A 21,400-nucleotide genomic window follows, 5' to 3' on the forward strand; every position below is an offset into this window, starting at 1 on the left:
AGGTGTTTTTCCTTTTCCAATCCTCTCTTTGAACACTATTATGTTCCTTTAAATTCGTGTTACCAAGCAATATGGTTTGTCAATAAAATCTCTCATTTTTTTTTATTTTCCTAATGAAAAGGAGGATAAAACGCTTGACATTTTTTTTTTATTTCTAAATTCTAAATCATGTCCAGTAGAAGTAATTTTGATTTTAGAGTCCTCAAGATTGACATTTTTAAGTCAAAATGTTCATAGTCTTAATCCTACTTGTGATACTGCTCCAATCTGTTACACAATCCATATGAAGGATAAGCAATCACAAGGTTAAGCAAAAATCGCAATCCAATCACAGAATCCAAAATACCAGACTCAGATTTTGCTACACACGTTCATTCACTTTCAGTGGAGCACAAATGTACCACACGTGTACTGCTTTATAAGACATTCCAGCTTCCCAAATATTTGTGCCTACCAAATATTCCAACCAAGAACTGATACTGATGGATAATTAGCCTTTTATCGATTTTATGATACCAGATAGTACCAGCACCAAACTGATGTGATTGATAGTTGAAACTGGTCTCAAATCTGAGATTCAAATTTCTGTGCTCAAATATAAATTCAGTACAAAGACTTACAGATAGGATGGTTTTCTTTTTGTTTTTGTTTTTTTCGTTTTTGTGTAGGATGGGGGGACAAGTTGCCCAAGAAAACCATAAATATAGCTCCTTGATCATATATACAGTTGATGGTCATCCGATGGGTTTCACCTACAGACTGAGCAGCTAAAGCCACCAGTGTTGAATCCATCTAAAACTGATGCTAAAACACAATCTCCTTCTGAGAGGCCATCAGATATCAAAACAATCAGGAACCCATGCTTCCAAACCAGTCACATGTTAACAATTGGTCCGCGTCGTCAGATCTTTACACAACGCTTTGGCAATCATGTGCTTCACCACTCGGTCCAATCGTGTCCTCCCCTCAAGATAAAATAAAACATAAGTTCGAAGTCGCCTAGTGATCTGACCTGCCGTTCCTGCTAGCGCACAGTAAGGCTTCGAGCTGAGCTCGGTCTCCATGGTTCCTGGGCTTGGTTCTGTCGTGGCGTGCTCTGCGTACAACCTGCTGGATTTGTTGCTCATGCTCTTTGAGCATCTCTTCTATGTTGCCCCCTGGAGGCATCAAAGGTCCAGAATAATGAATACGGTTCTTCTTAGGTCCATGCCCCTGAAAAGAATTGGCAAACACAATTATGTGAGAGAAGAATCATGCGGCAAAATATATGATGATTGAAATCAGTGTTTAACTACAGGGAGAAATGTATAAAACACTGAAAATAGCAGACGATATTGCAATGGTTTAAGATGGTATAGTATCATCAGCTTCAAGAGTCCAGCAGTGTAGTTTCTAGTTTCTACTATATCTATGATATTTTCATAACCAGAAAAATAAGAAAATTTGAAGGGGAGGTTCAAGCATGTCCTACATGATCAGAGACAGAATGATGAGATAAATACCCTAGAAAGGCCAAAAGAAACCACAGTTAAATATAACATTTATCACTACAAACATAAAATCTGTAAATCCACGAGCTGAAATTTTAATCACAAGAATAGTTAAGTTTAAGAAAAAAAAACTTGGCCTCTCATCAATCTTATGTTCCAAGTTCTCTACCCTAGAAAGCTCCTATACATTTCTAATTTTGACTTTTTATACAGCTTAAGAAAAGAAAATTGATTTTACAGGATCTTCAGAAGGTAACGTAAAACAAACAAGTGCTCTATGGTGGTTGAGAAACTAACTGCCTTATTATAAAAGCTATAATTAAACGAGAATGCCTGCATGACATCTATTTTAATTTAAGAAAACCATCTAATGAAAAGTTTGTCATTCAGCCAATTCTTCTGTTGTATTATCAGCACTTACAATTGTTGATTCCTTGTCTCCCGTTCTGTCATCCTTCCTATGAGAAGCAGAAGGGCCATCCAGCAAGTGGTGAGTCCACTCTTGCTTAGATGAATCAGCAATATCACGATGGAAGTATTTGGAGCTTGCTTGATTCCCTGGCATATGCATGTGCTTTGCGCTCTGCCTACGGTCCAACCTTGCAGTATTGCTTCTTGCAACCACTGGACCTGATGTGATGGGCAAGTCTGCTGTCCTGCCGTGAGGTAATACATGTGTTTTCATTTCTGGGCCAATGGGTAGTCCCGTAGTAGACAAACGACCAGAGTGCATCAAAGGACCACTATGAAGGAAACCATTCTCTGCTGTTCCTCTAGAGAGATCCATTTGGAGACCTGACGAGACCTCCTCTCTTGATTTGTATTTGTCACTGCCAATTCTGTGACTTCCATGTATCTTCCGTGTCTGCACCAACAAAAGAACCCAAAAACAATTTAATTAAAAGAACTCATGGAGTTCACAACCATGGACTTGCTATAATACTAATCTTCAAATTCAGTACTTACAGCTGCTGAACTTCAAATGATGGCTTCTCAGTAACTAATGGACATGCATAGATTTCTAACAAGTACGCAAATTATAATTATCTTTATCTTCATCAATAAGAAACTAAGGTACAGATGTGCTAAAGTAATTTTAGTTATTAAAAATCTGCAAAAATTCAAATGAATGAAGCATTTTTAAGCATCACAAATGCATTATAGAAAACAAAGAAAACCACCTAGCTTTTATTGCAAGGTGAAAGAAAAGTACAGTCTTTGTCCCTTCATTAACATACCTAAACCTTATCAAAGAAAACCCCATTATAGGGATGCAACTGTCTGAGAAATGTAGGGCAAAGAAGGAAGTACAAACTCAGGGGTTCATCCTGGCCCATATAAAGCCATTAAAAAGAAATTGCCTTCTTCAAAGCATCACTTGCTATAACAAGAATGTTCAATAAGGCCCCTAGTTTTCCTTTCATTTTTTTCCATGGTTTTAGTTAATTTGCATTTCTGTCCATCTCCTTACAAGAACCAAAACTCGATTACTCCACTAGCAGTATATTTGTTCACATTAAATGTGAAGGCAGATTCCTTTTTCTTTTAACAAAAAAGAAGAAAGACTGGACAGGAGTTCCAGCCTCAACTACTCCAATTTGTCATTCCTCTATCCACTACCACTCCCCCTTCTTCTTTATTTACTTTAAGCTTATCCAGTGTTGATTCAAAAAGTTGGGTATCTCATTCTGAAGGCTTCGGACTCCAATGTGAAATTTTAGCACACAGGACCACTCCCTGCCTGTTTACAGACAAAATAATGGGGAATACTGAAAATAAAATGTTCAGATGATTCACACTCAACAGCTGTTTCAATTGATGTGCATAAACATTACTTTTGAATTGACATCATCACTAAGAAACAGCCATTAGATCATAAAATGCATGTGCGAGCATCATTAGAATATCACAAAAATTTTGCACATTGGAAATGATAGGTGCAGGCAAGGTTCTCCTTACCAATCCATATCGATGTACCGACCGGCTAGTGGTATAGTACGTGTGACTTCATACTAACATACCATATGTCAGTATGATGGGGCATATTGACGACATGAAAAAATGACTGAAAATAGCTCAAAAAATTTCTAAAAATAGAAGAAAAAAAGTTAGATTAGGATTTTTAAGTTAGAAATAAATATAAATTTAGTATAATTTTAGCAAAAAAAATCTAAATTAGGAAAGAATAGTGGTACATATCTTTTTCTAGCTCTAAGGAGTAGCTTTGTAGTATGTTCTAGACCATCCTTCTATTGATTGAATTGTTTACAAAGAAATGATTTGAGCTGTTAGATTATTTGTTAAACAACTTAAATTTTAAGATTCAAATAAATCAAATAATTGATCGACTGGTTATACCACCACAAAGAACGATGGGGCTCCACAGACGATGGATTAGGGTCCTCGATCCTATGTATCTGTATATCAATTTGATATGTTTATTAGACCCAATCTCAAAATTAATCCCATGCATCAATGTGGTGATGGTCGTAGTCTAATCGTTGTGAACCCCACATGTCTGAGGCAACTTATGAGGTAAGTATGATTGTGGCATGTATTGGCGTAGAGCATAGAAAATGTCAAAACTTCTACTTTCACCACTGATGTGTTGCTCCATTTCATAAGATTAATCATCGTACTATTGCTCAGAGAAGAATGACCAACTATCACGTCGAGCTCCATGATCAGAATTTCTTAGGTGGCATACATAAAATACTACTCCTCGGTCCATACACCACCCACAAACTGTGTAGATGGGACCATCGGCTCCTTGGCGTCGCCGTCATTGGTGATCAAGGCACTGTTGTCAACGTTGCTACCATGTCTTTCAACTGAGCAGGTTGCTAAATGCGATTGAGAAGTTGTCTATATATCTTTGATTAAAGAGTTCTTCCTCTAACTTAGATGTTAATCCTCGCTAATTAGCCTCCCAAATTTAATCCAATCCACAAATCGTAGCTTTATGGAGTTCGAGAGAGTGCAAATAAGAGAATGAGAGAAATATGTGAGTGAGAAAGTGATTGAGAGTGTAGATGAGTTTGAGAGATTGAAAGAGGACAGAATGATAGGGTAGAATAGATTTAAAAACCCTTAGATCTAGTTCAAACGATCAAATGGACCATTTGAATTCAACAAATCCCAACAATTGATTGGTATCGATCGAAATCCGACCATTACGATTTCAACCATTCCGCCCAATACAGACCACATATCGAGCGATATGGGGTCCCTGGTTATGGACTGCCTAGTATAGGGCAATTCGTATGTCAATCCCCTATTGGACCGATATGTACCACCCGTCCACTAGTACAGGTCGACACGACGAACCATGGTTGCAGCCACACCACCTAACAATGTCGACACTTCCCAAGTCCACATGAATGATAATAACAAGTTTGAAGTGTACAAATGGTTGAGTATTAAACAAAATAAGGTAGATGATTCTTGTAAATTAACTCCATCAATTTGCTGCATAGGTTGTGACAATTCTAAGGTTTTTAGTTAATACTAACTTGCATTATAACTAGACTAGATGGGATGAGGGGGCAGGGGAATATGTAGTGGCATTTTTTATTGATAGAGACAGCCACCTTATTTCTAATAGTCCCTTGTTTTTCATGCCGACTTCCAAAGTTCCACTTCTCAATATATGATGGTAACAACCACTAACTTCTGAATATTGTGAATGGGCATTGCTATATGTTGCGAACTGTTGCCATTTTGTGACATGGTGTCGTGCCAATGAATTTCTGGCACAATACACAACATATGTCAATCCGCAAATCCCTTGTTCCAGATGATGCAAGCCACCAGTTAGCTTTTCTATAATGAACCATCTCCTTTTAATTTAATAATGATTCTAACTAAACTGAAAAGCTGCAAATAAATATACTAGAAAGTATACCTGTGGCTCCATGTTTCCATCAGGAACAGGCATTTCTTTTCTATTTCCGTTTTCAACTCCATGGCCCTTCATAGCTGCTGCTCTTTGCCTGCTAACAAAAATCACAGTGTTTAATATATATTTGATGGCAGGTAGCAACTTCTTTTACTAAAAGAAATATATAATGGATCATTTTACTCTACTTTGTCTAAACCAAATTTTCAATTAGTTTACTGCAACATTACAAGGAAACAAAGAAATTTCAAAGAACATGCTTTCGTAAATAGCAAAGCACCTTCTAGCTTCCTCATTCCGAAGTTTAGCATCATATTCCTTGCTTGGAGGAAATTTCGGCAAACTTGAGGGGTCACAAGCAAAAGGCTTTGTAGTGAAGAACTGAAAGGAACTAATGATTAGAATTGATGAAACTAGGATATCTGAGAAATTAATGGAAAATTGTTTTACAGATAAACAAGAAGAACAAAACACATAAAGACAATGGTAGATGATTGATGCATCATTTTTCTTACAGTAAAATTACTAGAATATGCAATCTAGCTCTTAGCCTGAGAGGGTACATCCAAACAAGGCTAACTCAGCAGGACATGTGCATCATAGTCACCAACCATATAGTTTTACATGCTTCATTTTCATTATATAAAGTCATGCAGCACAAATTCACCCCTTAACGAATCGCTGACTCGAGTTCGAGCAACTTGAGGATATGTGGAATATAAGTCAAACCAAGTATAAGAATAGTCACCATAATTCAATGTATCCAACAATCAATAATGCCCCAGACCATGTAAATGAATTATCTGATACACTTCATTTAAGTTTCAGCTCCAACTGAATTTCTAAACAGGCTAGATAAGTATTTGATTTAATAAGATGCTTTATAAATGTAGCTGATGATAAATGATAAAAATCAGCCGAGAAAACAATATTTCATGTTGATCACCCTTCAATGAAAAGTAAATAAGGAACATAAGACAACAAAAATTCAAATGTAGCAATATGCACAAGCAGCAAATACACAGAATCAAGAGGCAACAATATAGATAAGCATATAAAAGAAACTTGATCTACAGTACAAAAATGATTTAGAAGTGAACCTAGGAAGAGGTCAAATCTTACCTCACTCTCGAGCGCAGATGTTGCTGTTCCACGGTTTGCTGGATCTACTGACAGTAAATGATCCAGAAGAGCTAGAGCTGGAGGAGGAAAATCCTTGAATGTCTCTCTAACACGGCGTAGGTATGGTTGTTGTGGTTTAAAGGAGGTAGCATGGGGTAACTTTGATGTCCTCCAAAACTCCTCTGAGGGTGAACCACATAACTTGAATATCTTATGCAATTGCTCCACCTAAATGTGAGTGAACAACCTTAAATAATATTGCAAATACTATTACATGTTAATGTATGCACTAGTGTAGTCCCAAGTCACTCAAAGGAAATGTAAACTTTCCATAATTATTCCAATGATATAATAAAGTGCGAGTCTCAGAACCATTGTAAAGTTGCTAATCTAGAGTGACACAGGTTAAGAACCATGGAAACACACTCTTTGTTTGCTAAGATGAACTACATAAATTGACCCCCTCTAAATCCTTAATTGGCAAAATCCTCGTACTCTGGATCACCATTTTCTATATGACAAAGTTGGCACTTGGCATACAGACCAATTGTGGAGTGTGCCAAAAACTGGTCAAAGAAAATTTCAGAACATAACTGGACATTTCAGAAAGTTGAAATAACCATTTATCTCAACATAGTATAAGAGAACATTAATCTGCACAAGTCATCAAAAAGTGGAAGTATCTATGTGCAAGATAAATTATGATCCTAAATTAAAGCATAAACATTTTTAATAGCACTACAACAGTTCATCTCTGTTGCACATTAAAATAAATTTACATGGAAGCAGTATCTCAAAGAGACAAAATATCAGCAGCAAAATCGAAATAAATTACAGCGAAACCATTAAAATTTACCAAGCATCAGCGTACAAACAACACCAATCAATTGAGGAATTTTCAAACAAAAAAAATGACAAAGGTAAGAATATGGAAATGCTGAAACAAATCTTGTCAAAGATGCATAATGTGTGAAATCCAAACCCCTGGAAACAAAACCACAGTTATTTCTAAATTGGAAACTTTATTAATATACATAATTGCATCATAGAAAAGAAAATAGTAAAATGATATATGAAAATTAAAGCATACCAAGTATATACATAAGTTATTGTTGATCCAACAAAGTAAATTAGCTAAGGGAATAGCTTTATTGCATACATTATAAAGCAAGGAATGCCATTTTGCCTGTTGCAATACATGACAGCCAGGATTTACTGGTCTGGACGTGAGCCAGGATTTAAGTTCATTTTTCTTTAGGTTGACCCCTCTGCACACACCACCCACCACACAGCCTCTCATGACAGCCACTGCTGCTTGCACAACTTCTCACACTGGACAACCGCTGCTCATGCCACACATCCGATGCTCCTATCTCTCCTCCTCCTCATACTCTCCCTATGTAGTTACTCACCCCTGTTACTAACATTGTTCTAACTCTACTGCTTTCTCTTATTTTTTCTTAACCACTTACATTAACATAAATAACAATTGATATACCATTTTTATCTTTGAGCGGAAAAACAGCCCAATGCATAAGACCCTACTAATGCAAGTTGAGATGGTCAAACACACAACATTACCCCTTCCAAGCAAGGAGATTATTTGTGACTTGAAATTCAACCATTTAGATAACAAAAAAGAAACCTTATCATGATGTCAAAGTTTGCTTTTTAACATTTTAATCTAGGTTAATAACTCAAAAATATCTTTTAATAATCTAGAAATAGTTATATGGTAACCATATTTCAATTTTCAATGACAGGTTTTTTTTATTTTTAAAATTATTTTTCATGAGTAATTATGAGCCATGCTTCTATGAGGGTCACACCTGACCTCACACCTTGTGAGTAAGATTGAACATACTCGGTACCTAAACTTTTATAAAATCCAACAACTTAGCAAAAATTCTTTTGTATTTTTGTCATATTATTTTTCATATGACAAAATAAGATGTAATATTCCATATTCTTTTGTATTTTTAAACATAAAGTACCTAAATTTATTTTCATATTTTTGTATAACTAAAAAAAGACACAAATAAGATGTATTGTGAAAATTAATTTGCACTAAGACAGGGGTCTGCAAGAAGACAAAAGACACAATTGATTCTCTGCTGTTCCATTGGAGTGCTAAACATTGTTTTGCCGAATTAACAAATTAATTTGCTAAACATTGTTGTTTTACCTAGACAGAAGCCCCTACTCTCCTGTTCCCTTGTCATGCATGATATTTTCTGTACAGAATATTAAGCAACTAAAACATCAATCAATTGGATTATTAGCATCTAATCCTTGGAGAAAATCTGACAGGCAGTTACTCTTCAGAACTAATCTATCTCCATAACCTACAGCTGCAGCACCTATCCATTCAAGAGGCTTTAAATTTATTTATTTAATTCTGCTCTTCACAAATGACTATTCGAAGGTAAGTGACTTACTACCAGCATAAATGATGGCAAACTGCCACCCCAAATTAGTTGATTGTACTAACATTTTTCCCACAGTTTCTAAGCATCATTAGCATGTACACCTATTTAAAGTGACAAAAGCAACAAAAGTAACAAATGGTACCTCAGTTCTTCCTGGCATAATAGGCCTCCCAGAAAGCAATTCTGCAAGAATGCAACCAGTACTCCACAAATCAACAGAAACACCATACTCTGTAGCACCCAACAAGAGCTCAGGAGGACGATACCACAGTGTTACCACACGACTTGTTAAGTGCTGCTTGTTGTCAGGATTATAAATTGTAGCTAGTCCAAAGTCTGCTATTTTCAGGATCCCATTATTGTCAATCAAAAGATTTGCGCCCTTGATATCTCGATGAAGGACACCCTTCATATGGCAATGCTCAAGCCCATGGAGCAGCTGCTGCATATAGCATTTAACCTGGATGTCATTGGTCCACAATGAGTATGCAAAATACCAAGAGAACCTCAGTAAAGATACATCATTAATTTTTTTGTATATTCAAATAATGAAACACCTGTGGCTCAGTAAACTTGATGCCAGGGATTGCTACAAGTCCAGCAAGATCGTGCTCCATATATTCAAAAACAAGATACAAGCTACATGACATTTTTGATGTAACAAGAGCTTCGAGTTTAACAACATTTGGATGATCAAGTCTACGAAGAATATGTATTTCCCTTGCCATAAACCGTACACTTTCAGGATCTACATTAACAAATCGCACTTTCTTAAGTGCCACAGTTTTGCCAGTTTCAAGATCACGGGCTTTGTATACACTACTATAAGTTCCTTGCCCAATCTGCAGAGATAATACAAATTATCAGCAGTAGTACAAGAAATTTAGTTCCAAGGATTTGAATGAATTCAAGGTAGCATGTAGAAGCATAGCTCAACTCCAGTAAAGTTTGTCAATGAAAAATCCATTTAAAAAGGTCTGCGAAGTAAAAAAGAGATACAGAATTTCACATTTTACTACCACTACTTAGTGAGGGACTATCATACTGTTGTTCTGATATATCCCTTGGGCTACAATTGTAAGGTTTTCAAGCCAATGAATAAGAGATAATTTTTAATTCTTAAAGTAACAAATATAGGCCTAAGATGGAACAAGCGAAAATCAAAGGAAATAAGAGTAAAGAGACATTAAAGAAATTAAGTATTATATGCACATAATCAACAGAAACATATAGTAAGAGATATGATAGTTCAATCCAGAACCTACAAATTCACTGGTAGCAACACATGAAATACACGTCAAAATTTGATACATACATGCAAGGAATGCCATGCTATATGGCCCGTCATACAGTTCTGAGCAAAAACATAGACATATATCACACAAAACCAAGGGATACACTTTGATTCAAAGCATACTTACGCTATTTGTTCTGTACTGTGGCAAAAGCCAACTGCATAGGTCATTGCTGCTCTGATTTGGACAAATGTCATGAAAAATATGATAAATATTGATAGGAGACCAGCGATTTCAATAGGTGCTCGGGCGAGGCGAGGCGAGGCGAGGCCCGAGCACCTCATTTAATGTCCAGGCAGCGCGCTTCAAAGAGGCGCCGCTTGGGCACTCGCTTGAGCCCAAGCGCTGGGCGCTTTGGGTGAGCGCCCGGGTTAAACCAGGCGACCGCACCAGTGTTTTAGGTCTGGTTCGATCTCCTTTGCCTCAGGTAAATTACTTAAACAAAAATGCCACTTATATTAGACTCCATATGTGACACATTATATTGATTTAATGTTAAAAGATATTGAAAAAATCCTTGACATCAAGAAAACTTTAGAAAGGACAATCTTTTTTGTTGGATTTCTCTATAATCATATTGGGGTTTTGAACATGGTTTGCCGTACCGAACAGTACCGCCCGGTACGGGCGGTACGTACCGGTCCGACAGACTTTCGGTACGCGGACCGCCTCTTACCGTTCCGGTACTGTAGCACTGTAGCACTGCTACAGTGCTCGGCACACCCGGGTGTACCGCTCGGTACACCTCGGTATACCGGTCGGTACACCCGTACCGTACCGTACCGAGCGCGGGTCGAAACGCCGGTACGGTACGGTACGGCGAACCTTGGTTTTGAATATAATGAGAAAATTCACAGGCAACAAAGAATTAGTGAGATATAGTGTCACCCGATTTACTACTTCATTCTTGACATTATAGAGTGTGTATCGTCAAAAACATAATATAAGAAATATGTTTAGAAACACGTTTACCTCTAAGAAATGAGTGACAAGCAAATTGACAAAAGAAGCAAAAGTCAAGTGGGCCACTGATATCATCTTAGTGTCATCATTTTAGAATAATGTAATTTATATATTAAAGGTAATGAGCCCTTTTGTTCGAGTCCTTCGGTTGGTGAATAATGAAAATAAACCTACAATGGGATATATTTATGAGGCTATGGATAGAGCAAAGAAGACAATTAAAAGATTTTTTAATGAAAATAAAAAATATGAGAAATTTTTTATAATCATTGACGAAAGATGGAATTGTCAACTTCATCATCCCTTACATGCAGTAGGAGATTATTTGAACCCTGAATTTTTTTATAAGATTAAATCTGTTGGATTTGATGCAGAAGTTTTGAATGGTTATATCAGTACGTTACAAGATTAGTTCCAAGCCTTGAGGTGCAAGATAAGATTATTCATGAATTATCTCTATATAAAAATGTTAAAGGTCTTTTTGGAATTTCAATGGCAGTTCAATCCACGACAACAACATCTCCAGGTATTAATAATTTGATATAATTAATTTCATTTATAGTATATTACTATATTATTGCTAATAATAATATAAATTTTATAGTAGAATGGTGGAGTCTATTTAGAAATTCCATCTTAAACTTACAGCAATTTGCAATCAAAATACATAGCTTAACATGTAGTGCTTTGAGTTGTGAGCGAAGATGAAGTGTCTTTGAGCATGTAAGAATCACTAAATATTTTTATTTCAATTAATTAATTTATTTAGATAGATGTATTAATATATTTTTAAATTATATGACATGACAGATTCACTCAAAGAGAAGAAATCGATTAGAACATCAACGATTACATGATCTTATTTACATAAAATATAATCAAGTTTTAAAGGCTCATCATGATTTACGAAATAGAATTGATTCAATCTCATTATAAGATACTGATGATTCAAATGACTGGTTAGTGAGAGACATGGGTGCCAACTTGCAAGATGCCGAAGACGAGCTTGTATTTGAAGATGATAGATTGACATGGTGTCACGGACAAAGTTCTAAACAGGATGTTTAATGTAATACTTATGTATGTCCGTGTTTTTCTGTTTATTCATGATTTGCACAGCATGTAGAGGAACAGTCGAAGGCTTAACAGCCCCATTTTAGTTGGGTTTTGTGGCCTTCTTAGGCTTGTAAATAAAGGTTGTGTCATGTGGACACTTGTGAGAGATACTCGATCTGTAATGGACCATTTTGACCCTTTATTATGCAACCGTTCAGAGCTTGTAAAGTCTGTTTGTAATTTGCATTGTTTATAAAGTGTTTTCGAAAATGTTTACTTGTGGATCCCGAGTGAGGCGTTCTAACCTGTTTTCTCTTTTGTAGGTCCTAAGGGACCATGGGAGGTTTCGGGGAGGTTGACCTTTGCGGACGGACACGCAAGGGTGCCGCACAACTTAGGCAAAATCAGCTAAGTACATGACAGATGGTATCAGAGCAGGACAAGCACTCATAGAAACACTTAGCATGCAAATGTGGGGGACCTAGCGGAGCTGCGTTGAGGGCAGTCAGCACACGCGCGACCGTTTGGGGGAAAACGAGCATGGAGATGCAGGGAGAAGGAGTCGCTCGAAGGAGCGGGCATCTGAGATTGGCATTCAGAGGAATGGCTAACCCTTCGCGCAAGAGGCACCACGAGAACAAGCTAGCTTGGAAGAATGCGTAGTGCACAAAGGTTGGGATGGCTGAGTTTGAGCTACGGCTTGACGTTGACAACTAAACTTAATGGTGCTCAAGGCAAGTGAGGCGCTTGGTAAAGGATGAGACCATGCAAGGTGAAATGAGTTGCTTAACGACCGAAAGAGTTGTGCAAAGCTCACATAGGTGAGGGGAATTGCTAACTCGAAGAATTCGATACTCATGCAAGGGCTTGTATGCGGACGATGGAATGTTCGCGGCCATCCCAAGGCGACCGGAACTCGACGCCAGGGAGCATTGGAACTTTCTCTTCGACATGAGAAGGATACGTCCGCAGGAGGCTGAAGTATGCAGCGAGTTCGACATGTTGCTAGGCCTTGAGTGGTGCAATGGGGGTTGTCTTTACGTGGAGTCGCAATCTAGCAAGTGCGTTTGCAGGAGGCAGAACAATGCACAGTTTGTTCAGCAAATCGGAGTAGTCCAAGGGGATGGTGGTCTCCGAAACGAAGAGAGATGTTGCTCCAACGGGATAGATATCCAGGAGGGATAAGTCCCGGCTTTCTAAAGGGAGAATCATGTGCAACATACCGCACATGTTAAGGAGGAGTACCTCAAAAACAACAACTCCACGAAGCTCAATGGACCGAGTGAGCGGCGAGATCTTGCTTGAGAGAATGCATTGGTGGATGCATTGTGAGATCAAGTGAGGGAGCGACCTAAAGCAACACAAATGAAGGCACACTTGGAGTCGATATGGAGATCAGACTCAAGAGAGGGCTGACCCGTGGAATGGTGGGCACGAGGGCCACCATCAACTCAATGCAAAAAAGAGGAGCGAAGCAACTTGGGTGTAACTTGGCGAAGTACCCAAACCGCATGAAGGGAGCCAGCATAGAAGATGGAACATGGAGCAGAGGCACAGAGCTTTCCTTGGACAGAGGCCAAGGATATGAACTCTTGTAGAGGCAAGAGCAGGATCATGTTGTTCCATGGGTCCATTCTGATGGAGCGAACTCATCTTGCATGATGCCAAAGACGAAGGGAGCTTCTGGGCACATGCACATTATCTCGGATAAGCATTTGATGGAGGAACTAAGGCGAAGTTGGGTTCAGAAGGCCTTGGCACGGGGCAAAAGGACGTGGAGGCGGGTACTCTTGAAGAATATGTCACAGTGTTTCCATTCTAAGTTGCCATGAAGGAAGCGGTGCGCAGCGGAGATTATGCTGGTAGGGGTAGAGGCCCAGGATCCAAACAACAGTACACCATTTTCAGCGAAGTTGGTGGACTACGGGAGCTACTAGGCAACGGATTGTCCTAGAGTGGTGCTTCATCTAGGTGTGACCCAAGAGCGGGTGGATGAAGGTCGATTGTCAATGGAGTGAACAAAATCAAAGGTGGAAGAGACCATGCGATGTATTGACCGAGGCCACACATGGAGAGATCACAATTTGAGTTCATCCCACAAGGATCAGAATACAATGGAGATATCACCAGGAGGCGACATGGTGCAGCGGATCGTGGTGGAACAGTTCGTGGCAATGCGATACACACGACATAGTCCCTCACGGGGCTATATCATACGGAGGTATGATCGGGAGTTACTGGGAGCTCCACTTCGGTGAACAAAACGACGGTAATAAGAGCTATGGATTCAAGGAGTGAAGCTCATGGTACCGCAAAGGCGGGTCTTCCGTGCGTGCATCGAATTTTGTATCGGATGAAAACCTTGGTCATCAGCATATGGGGGCTGTGTACCACCAAGGAAAAATTTCGAATGCAAGTACCAGTGAGTCCCATGGGAGGGACTTGATCATGCAGAGATATAATCCAAGAAGCTAGAGAGTTGGACTGCTCCAGAGCCCATATTCGCTTAAGGGAGCCCGACAAGTCAGAGGACAAGGTCGAGTAAGCGAACGTCGCTACCAGGGAAGCTAAGGAGAACAGAAGCGGTGCAAACTCTACAACATGATGGCATTGGCCATGCATTGGAGTTGCAGCCTGTTTGTCTTTTCATCGACCAAAGGGAGTTGCTTGGAGGACACAGAGGTGTTAAAGCAGGGGGGTCGAAAGGGGCGAGGAAGCGACAACGAGTCCAGAGGGACTTAGCTACCCAAAATCAAGCATCAATTAGAATAGAGGTGGACTCGGAGGAGTACCACAAAGACATATCTACTGATCATGAAGAAAAGGGATACAAATGCGAGGCGACGGATAGTAGGGCCATGGGCATGCAGAGCCATGGTACCGTAGAGGCGGGACTTCTATGAAAATCATTGATCCCTTGCTCTCATAGAGGGAAAGTGCTTGGTCGTGAAAGGGACCGAGGAGGTAGAGCATGCAGAGACAAACTCCAAGTATCAAGACAAGGCTGAAGGGCAGAGGCCAAGGAACTTCGTAAGACCGGTGTCAACAAGCTTCTCATTAAGATAGCCGAAAGTGAAGGACTTCGGATCATGCAAGAGTACACAACCAAGGAACGAAGCAGGCAGTACGCGGTGCTGTACCTTTACTACTCAGTGGAGTAGGCGGCTGGGTTGATGGAGAAGACGGTACAATCCCAGAGGCGACCAAAACTATTAGAGACTTACTCCAAGTTAGGGTGAAAACTTCCTGCATTCCAGAAGTTCGATGACATTGAGAAGGTGAATCACAGTAGCTAACTCAATGCAACGAGTGCAAACACTTCGAGTGCTTCAGAAGTGTGAGCAAAGAGCAGGCAAAGGTCAGTAACCAACTCGATGCATGGAGTACAACTCTTGAAGAGGCGAGCGAAGTCATGTAACCATTGTCTTCTCAACTCTTAAGAGAATGAGCGAAACCGAGTACCCCAATTCTCTTATCTATCCAGCAGAGGAGCTCTACACAGGTTCAAAGACCCTTCGAAGATATTAGAAGACAATAGTTGTCAAATCCTCACCAATGGTGATCAGTGCTACGGTAAGTAGATTATCCACTTCATTTCCCAACAGAATGTCAATCGAAAGCAGAAGTGATACGAATCTACTTGGAAGTGACAACTAAGTGAAAGAAGAGTCAATGGGAAAATTTTATGGAGGAAGGACCTAAAATTTTAGAAGTTTGCGAGGCGATGCTCGTTAAAGCTCCAACAAGTATCCACCCAGTTCAAGTAGCATGAGGAATTTGAGAGACTGACGCATAGTAAGGATGGTCTTTTCCTTCATCTGGAGGATCCGCAGGAACCAACAAAGATCAACACAACTCAGCCAACCCCACACTAGAGTCAGAGTCATTGGCGAGTTGAAGCAGCATGGCGGATCAAAAGTTTGACTACTCAAAAACAGTAGCGGAGAGCAGTTGGGAGCCAAGAGACGTATTGCAGCTGGAGCAGAAGATTGAAGACTCAGCAAAGGCGAGGAGTTACAGTGTCGGCAAAGGCTTCGAAGAGAACGTCGAAGGAATAAGTGGAGGAGAATGTCATGGACAAAGTTCTAAATATGATGTTTAATGTAATACTTATGTATGTCCATGTTTTTCTGTTTGTTCATGCTTTGCACAGCATGTAGAGGAACGGTTGAAGGCTTAACAGCCCCATTTTAGTTGGGTTTGGTGGCCTTCTTAGGCTTTGTAAATAAAGGTTGTGTCATGTGGACACTTGTGAGAGATACTCGGTCTGTAGTGGACCATTTTGACCCTTTGTTGTGCAACCGTTCAGAGCTTGTAAAGTTTGTTTGTAATTTGCATTGTCTATGAAGTGTTTTCGAAAATGTTTGCTTGTGGATCCCGAGTGAGACGCTTTCTCTAACCCGTTTTCTCTTTTGTAGGTCCTAAAGGACCATGGGAGGTTTCGGGGAGGCTGACCTTTGCGGACGGACACGCAAGGGTGCCGCACGACTTAGGCAAAACCAGCTAAGTTCGTGACAATGGGGAGATGTGGCAAAAGCTTCAGGTGCTGAAGAATTACAAATATATACAAGATAGATGACGAAGAGAAAAATGAGTGCAACAATATCAAGCTCAGCTCCTGCTATTGTTGAAGACATAGAGAATGAAACATATTTTGATAAAGAGGAAAGACAAGAGGAAGTGGACGAATTCAATGAAGATTATTTGTTTATAAATGACGATAATATTGATTATGATAGATGACTTTGATATAAAATTTTATTATTTTGAATTTTGAGACTTTTTGTTAATGTGACATTGTACTTTAGATTTTCTTAATTTAATAACATATTTTTATTTAAATAATTATATTTATTATTTATATTATATATTTTTATATTTTAGTGTCTCGCTTCGCTCGGGCGAGCGTCGAGCGCCTCAGACATTTTTGGAGCTTAATGCCTTTTAACGCCTAGCGCTTTTTAAATCACTGTAAGAGACTTCATATTAGAGTCAAACTGGTTAAATTTACTTTAGAATAAGCTTCAAATAGGTTGTAACTTAAAAATAGTCCACCATTATAGCCTCAAAATATTCTAGTTAGGATCTTTTTTCATGATTCTCAATTTGTATTAATTAAAGAAACCCTTTTGCCATCGCTCAGGAGAAAGAATAGCACGAAAGAAAGAAAAGGTCAAGGCAGAGGAAGAAGAAAATGGGTCAGACAAAAGAAGAGAATAAGTAATAAGTTAGTATAATTTTTTCTTATCATTTATGGTTACCATCTCTTTATTTCATTTCCCTGAAAAGATAATGGTTCATTTTCCTCGCAAAGGAGGCATACTAGATTTAAAAGAAAAAATTCCCTCATTGGAGGGATATCAGATGGTATCCCTATGATACCAAATTGGCCTAAGGGGCAACTGATACAAGGCAACTGCAGAAAGTAAATTTGTGTATCAATGCAAATTGACTGGATGCATGTTAATTCTAGCATGAAATCAAACTGAGGGAAGGGTTGTAATTAAGGGACGGGAGAGAAGAAGGTGGTTAAAGCAATTGTAGTTTACTCAGGTCTAGAAGATACTAATGGAAGAATAAGAATAATCCAGGTAATGACAATGAAAGAGAGATTTGACATGACTGAATTTTGTTTATGTAACCTTCGATAAACCATTGCCATCAAAAGATTTTGTTCTGAAATAAATTTTCCCTCCCAAAAAATATAAAGAAGAAAAGACATGTAGGTTACTGAAACAGTAGACCGATAGACAACAGAGCTTGAGATACAGAATTAAAATATTCTAACTTTGATAATTTAAACCAAACACTAGCCTCAATCTTTCATGAAGACCATACTTATTTTGGATATGTTTGCGGGTTAGGTGAAGAAATGCAACCCCTAGTTACCTAAAGGGATCACAATAGAAATATCATTGCTCAAAGAGAAATGAAGTATATCTATGTGATGCTTCAAAACACTAGTGTCAGAAATATTTTTTGTTGAAAGTCTCGTTGATGCAATGCTGTGTCTTATCTCATGCAAAAGTTTAAATTGAGGCCAAATAGAAACCTTTTCCTTTCACACACACACACACACACACACACACACACACACACATATACACATATACACATATACACATATATACATATATATACACACGCATATATATATGTGCCAGCTGGTACATGCAACAAAGACAGGGCAGTCAATGCTACATCTCAATCTCATTGATTTAGTCTTTGTTGGAAACTTGGAATAATATTAAAACTTCAAAATACAATAATATGTCTTTCTATTTCCCAACACTAGTACAAAAACAAAGGGCAAGGAGTAAACTGAACTCTCATACTCCCATCGTTTGTGGACTGGATTCATATTAAATGGGTCGATTTTGTCACCAAACCAGCCATCCCAACCAGTACCTGCCCTAATTGTTAAATCTACAGGAAACTACAAATTGGAGGATTGTTTAGTTCAAAATGAAGTAAAAAAAACCACTTCTTTATCCTTAATGATGATACCAACATGCTAAGAGATATAGAAAAATGGTTATTAGTTAAAAAGAATGAGCATGGGGCTTAGAGTATCTGTTAGAGATTCAGCAAGTGTTCGTACTAGGTCTAACTATATGTTTCAAAATATTATGTAGAAAGATAAATATAACAGGAAAATAAACAAACAAATAAAGGAGGCACTAAATTTGTAAAGGATAAAATAGCATCTAAAAAAATATACAAACATATTACAACAAACATTCAACAAGAAAAAAATAACCTATGCTAGCCAAACTGCTTGATAAACATATCATCACGACATGAAAAAGAAAATGATACTGCTGAGACCAACACCTACCTTGTGTAATTTCTCAAAGGAATCTGCTCTTCGAGGCAGCCACCCTTTTACCGCTTCCCCAGCAACATTTGTAAGCCAAGAAGGCCAACCTGCTGCGACATGCTCCAACTTGAACCCATTTGGTACATGAGATATCACCTTACTGTTTCCCTCCACTGTCCCTGCACCAATAACCATTGATGTAGGCTCTACTCCGTTTGCCCGAGCATCAACTGTGGCCCTTCTCTGGTGCCCAGCCCCCTTTCCAGTCCTCTCAACCTCTGGTAACACTTTCTTCCCAGCGTCACGCACCAAAGAAGGTGGTGAAGGGACCATATTGTCTCGTGTCTTCGATATAAGCCTCGCCGTGCTCCCATCATTGCCAACACTTGCGTCCGTATCTGCCACCCCTGCCTCCTCCCTTCTTGAAGAAGAAACCAATCTCTTCAAAGACTTTTTGGAGGTCTTAGGGCGCGGGCGCTGAAACTGCACGTCATCGTCTTCATTGGTTCCTTTGGAGGAAACGCAGCCCATAAGAATCTTCGACTCCTTCCCTCACCACAAGCACAAGTGCGTAGCTACTGAAGCATCAAACTTCACCGAAAACCCTCCTGAGACCTTCTTGGAGGCAACTAGGGATCCAAAAACTAACGAACGGTAAAGAAACAAAACGAAATATCCAATATATTCCTTCCAAACTACCGAAGAACCAAATCCAGATCGGATCACAAGTCACTGCCGTCACTTAAACCCAATAAGACAGAATCAAATCCCCAAATCCAGAAATTCTCCCCGAAAGACAATTGTATCGAGAAATCAACAGTCCCCGAATCTTGATTTCCTTTCGCCACGCAGTCGGAGACCAGCAAACCGCCGAGCTGCAGGCGGAGAGGAACTCCAGAAAGGAGAATCACCGGAACTCCGATCAAGATCCAATCTTGGCGCCGCACTCCGCGAAATCAGAACCCCAATCGGCGATCTCCCGCTTCTTACACGAATTTTCGCGTCAAAACCTCCAATTGCTTCGGCTTCTCTCTCCTCCACCGAAACGAAGAAACAAAACAGAAAACGACGGAGAACAAAAACCCGCAAAGCAAAGGAGAAACAATCAGTATATTCCTTCCACGAAAAGAAAGATATAAAAAATAAGGGAGAGAAAAAGGAAACCAAGGGTTAGAAAGAGTGGTTTAGGGATCCAACTGGGAAGAACACAGAAAGCACACCGAGGGGAGAAGCTTGAAGATCAAGATACGCAGAGATCGAAGAGAACAAGGAGATCAAACGGAGGGCAGAATAAGCCGGATCAAAAGACGCGGTTTTGGGAGAGGGATTAAAACGGAGATCGATGCGAAAGTGACGGATTGGGGGCGCGGAGTGGGGAGGGAGAGTAAAAGAAGCGTCAAGGCGAGGGAGCGAGCACGGCATTCCCGTGGGAGCAGCGCCGAAGGGCGGCGAACCGACGGTGGAGATGCGATCGCCACGACCGCATCAGCGTCTCCCCGTACGCCGTATTCGCTGCTTCCACTATTTCTGGCCGTAGGTGTTCTACCTAGATATTTAAGCATTTTGACATATCTACACTTCCTAGGTTTGAAAATAACGGATTCACCCTAATATTTTTTTTGTGGAAATAAAGCATCTATTATTCAACATGTAAATGAAAAAAAATAATATTCTCGTGAAAAAAAACAGATATATAAATAAAAAACAATATTTAAATATTTAAATTTAAATTAATAATAATACACAGGATTGGATGCTTGTTATTTGACCCGAAGGAACGAATTGGTAACGTAACACCTCATACCTATTGTGTTGAGATTTTGTTCTCGAAGGCAAGCACTAGTTGGTCGATCACTCAAGAATTTGAAGACAACTTTAAGTCATTCTCAATCAAATTCTACTAATTAAAATCATAAGAAGATTCAAAAGAGAAATGAATGAAAGAGTCGAAATTAGGTCGAGTGTTCCGAATCAATATACACTTTACTTTGGGATTGTGCCTCCAAACTCATAAATCAACATGCGGCGGAATCGAGACATATGGAAACATAAAATTATGTCAAGATTAGAAAGGTGGAAAAGCCTAACTAGTCAAATAAGCCATTGTTGTCACCTTCTAGATTTGGTGCACCACGATGCTATGATTATAATCAAACCCTAGCAATACATGATTACTCTTCATAATCGTTGACGATGTGGAGAGTAATGATATTCTTCAAAGCCTACTATAAAAAGGGTTTCTAAGATGTATTTCTCTAGACAAAAATTTCTCACTATTTTTTTTTTTAAATCATCCAAACCTCAAACTAACTTAAGCATAAAAAAAA

General features: G+C 39.1%; 1 protein-coding gene across 1 annotated transcript; it reads right to left on the reverse strand.

Moving 5' to 3' along the window:
• Positions 1 to 559: 559 nt before the first annotated feature.
• Positions 560 to 20,581, reverse strand: LOC104000220 (probable serine/threonine-protein kinase At1g54610). The gene is made up of 8 exons (XM_009422207.3): positions 19,092 to 20,581; positions 9,497 to 9,781; positions 9,082 to 9,399; positions 6,511 to 6,738; positions 5,669 to 5,769; positions 5,395 to 5,482; positions 1,912 to 2,355; positions 560 to 1,212 (listed from the first exon to the last, which is right to left on the reverse strand). The coding sequence occupies exons 1-8, from the start codon at positions 19,602 to 19,604 to the stop codon at positions 1,000 to 1,002; spliced, it is 2,190 nt and encodes a 729-aa protein (XP_009420482.1). The 5' UTR covers positions 19,605 to 20,581; the 3' UTR covers positions 560 to 999.
• Between the last annotated feature and the right edge of the window lie 819 nt (positions 20,582 to 21,400).

This window comes from Musa acuminata, chromosome BXJ1-2 (genome assembly GCF_036884655.1).
Source record: "Musa acuminata AAA Group cultivar baxijiao chromosome BXJ1-2, Cavendish_Baxijiao_AAA, whole genome shotgun sequence".
In the NCBI taxonomy this organism is placed as follows: Eukaryota; Viridiplantae; Streptophyta; class Magnoliopsida; order Zingiberales; family Musaceae; genus Musa; species Musa acuminata.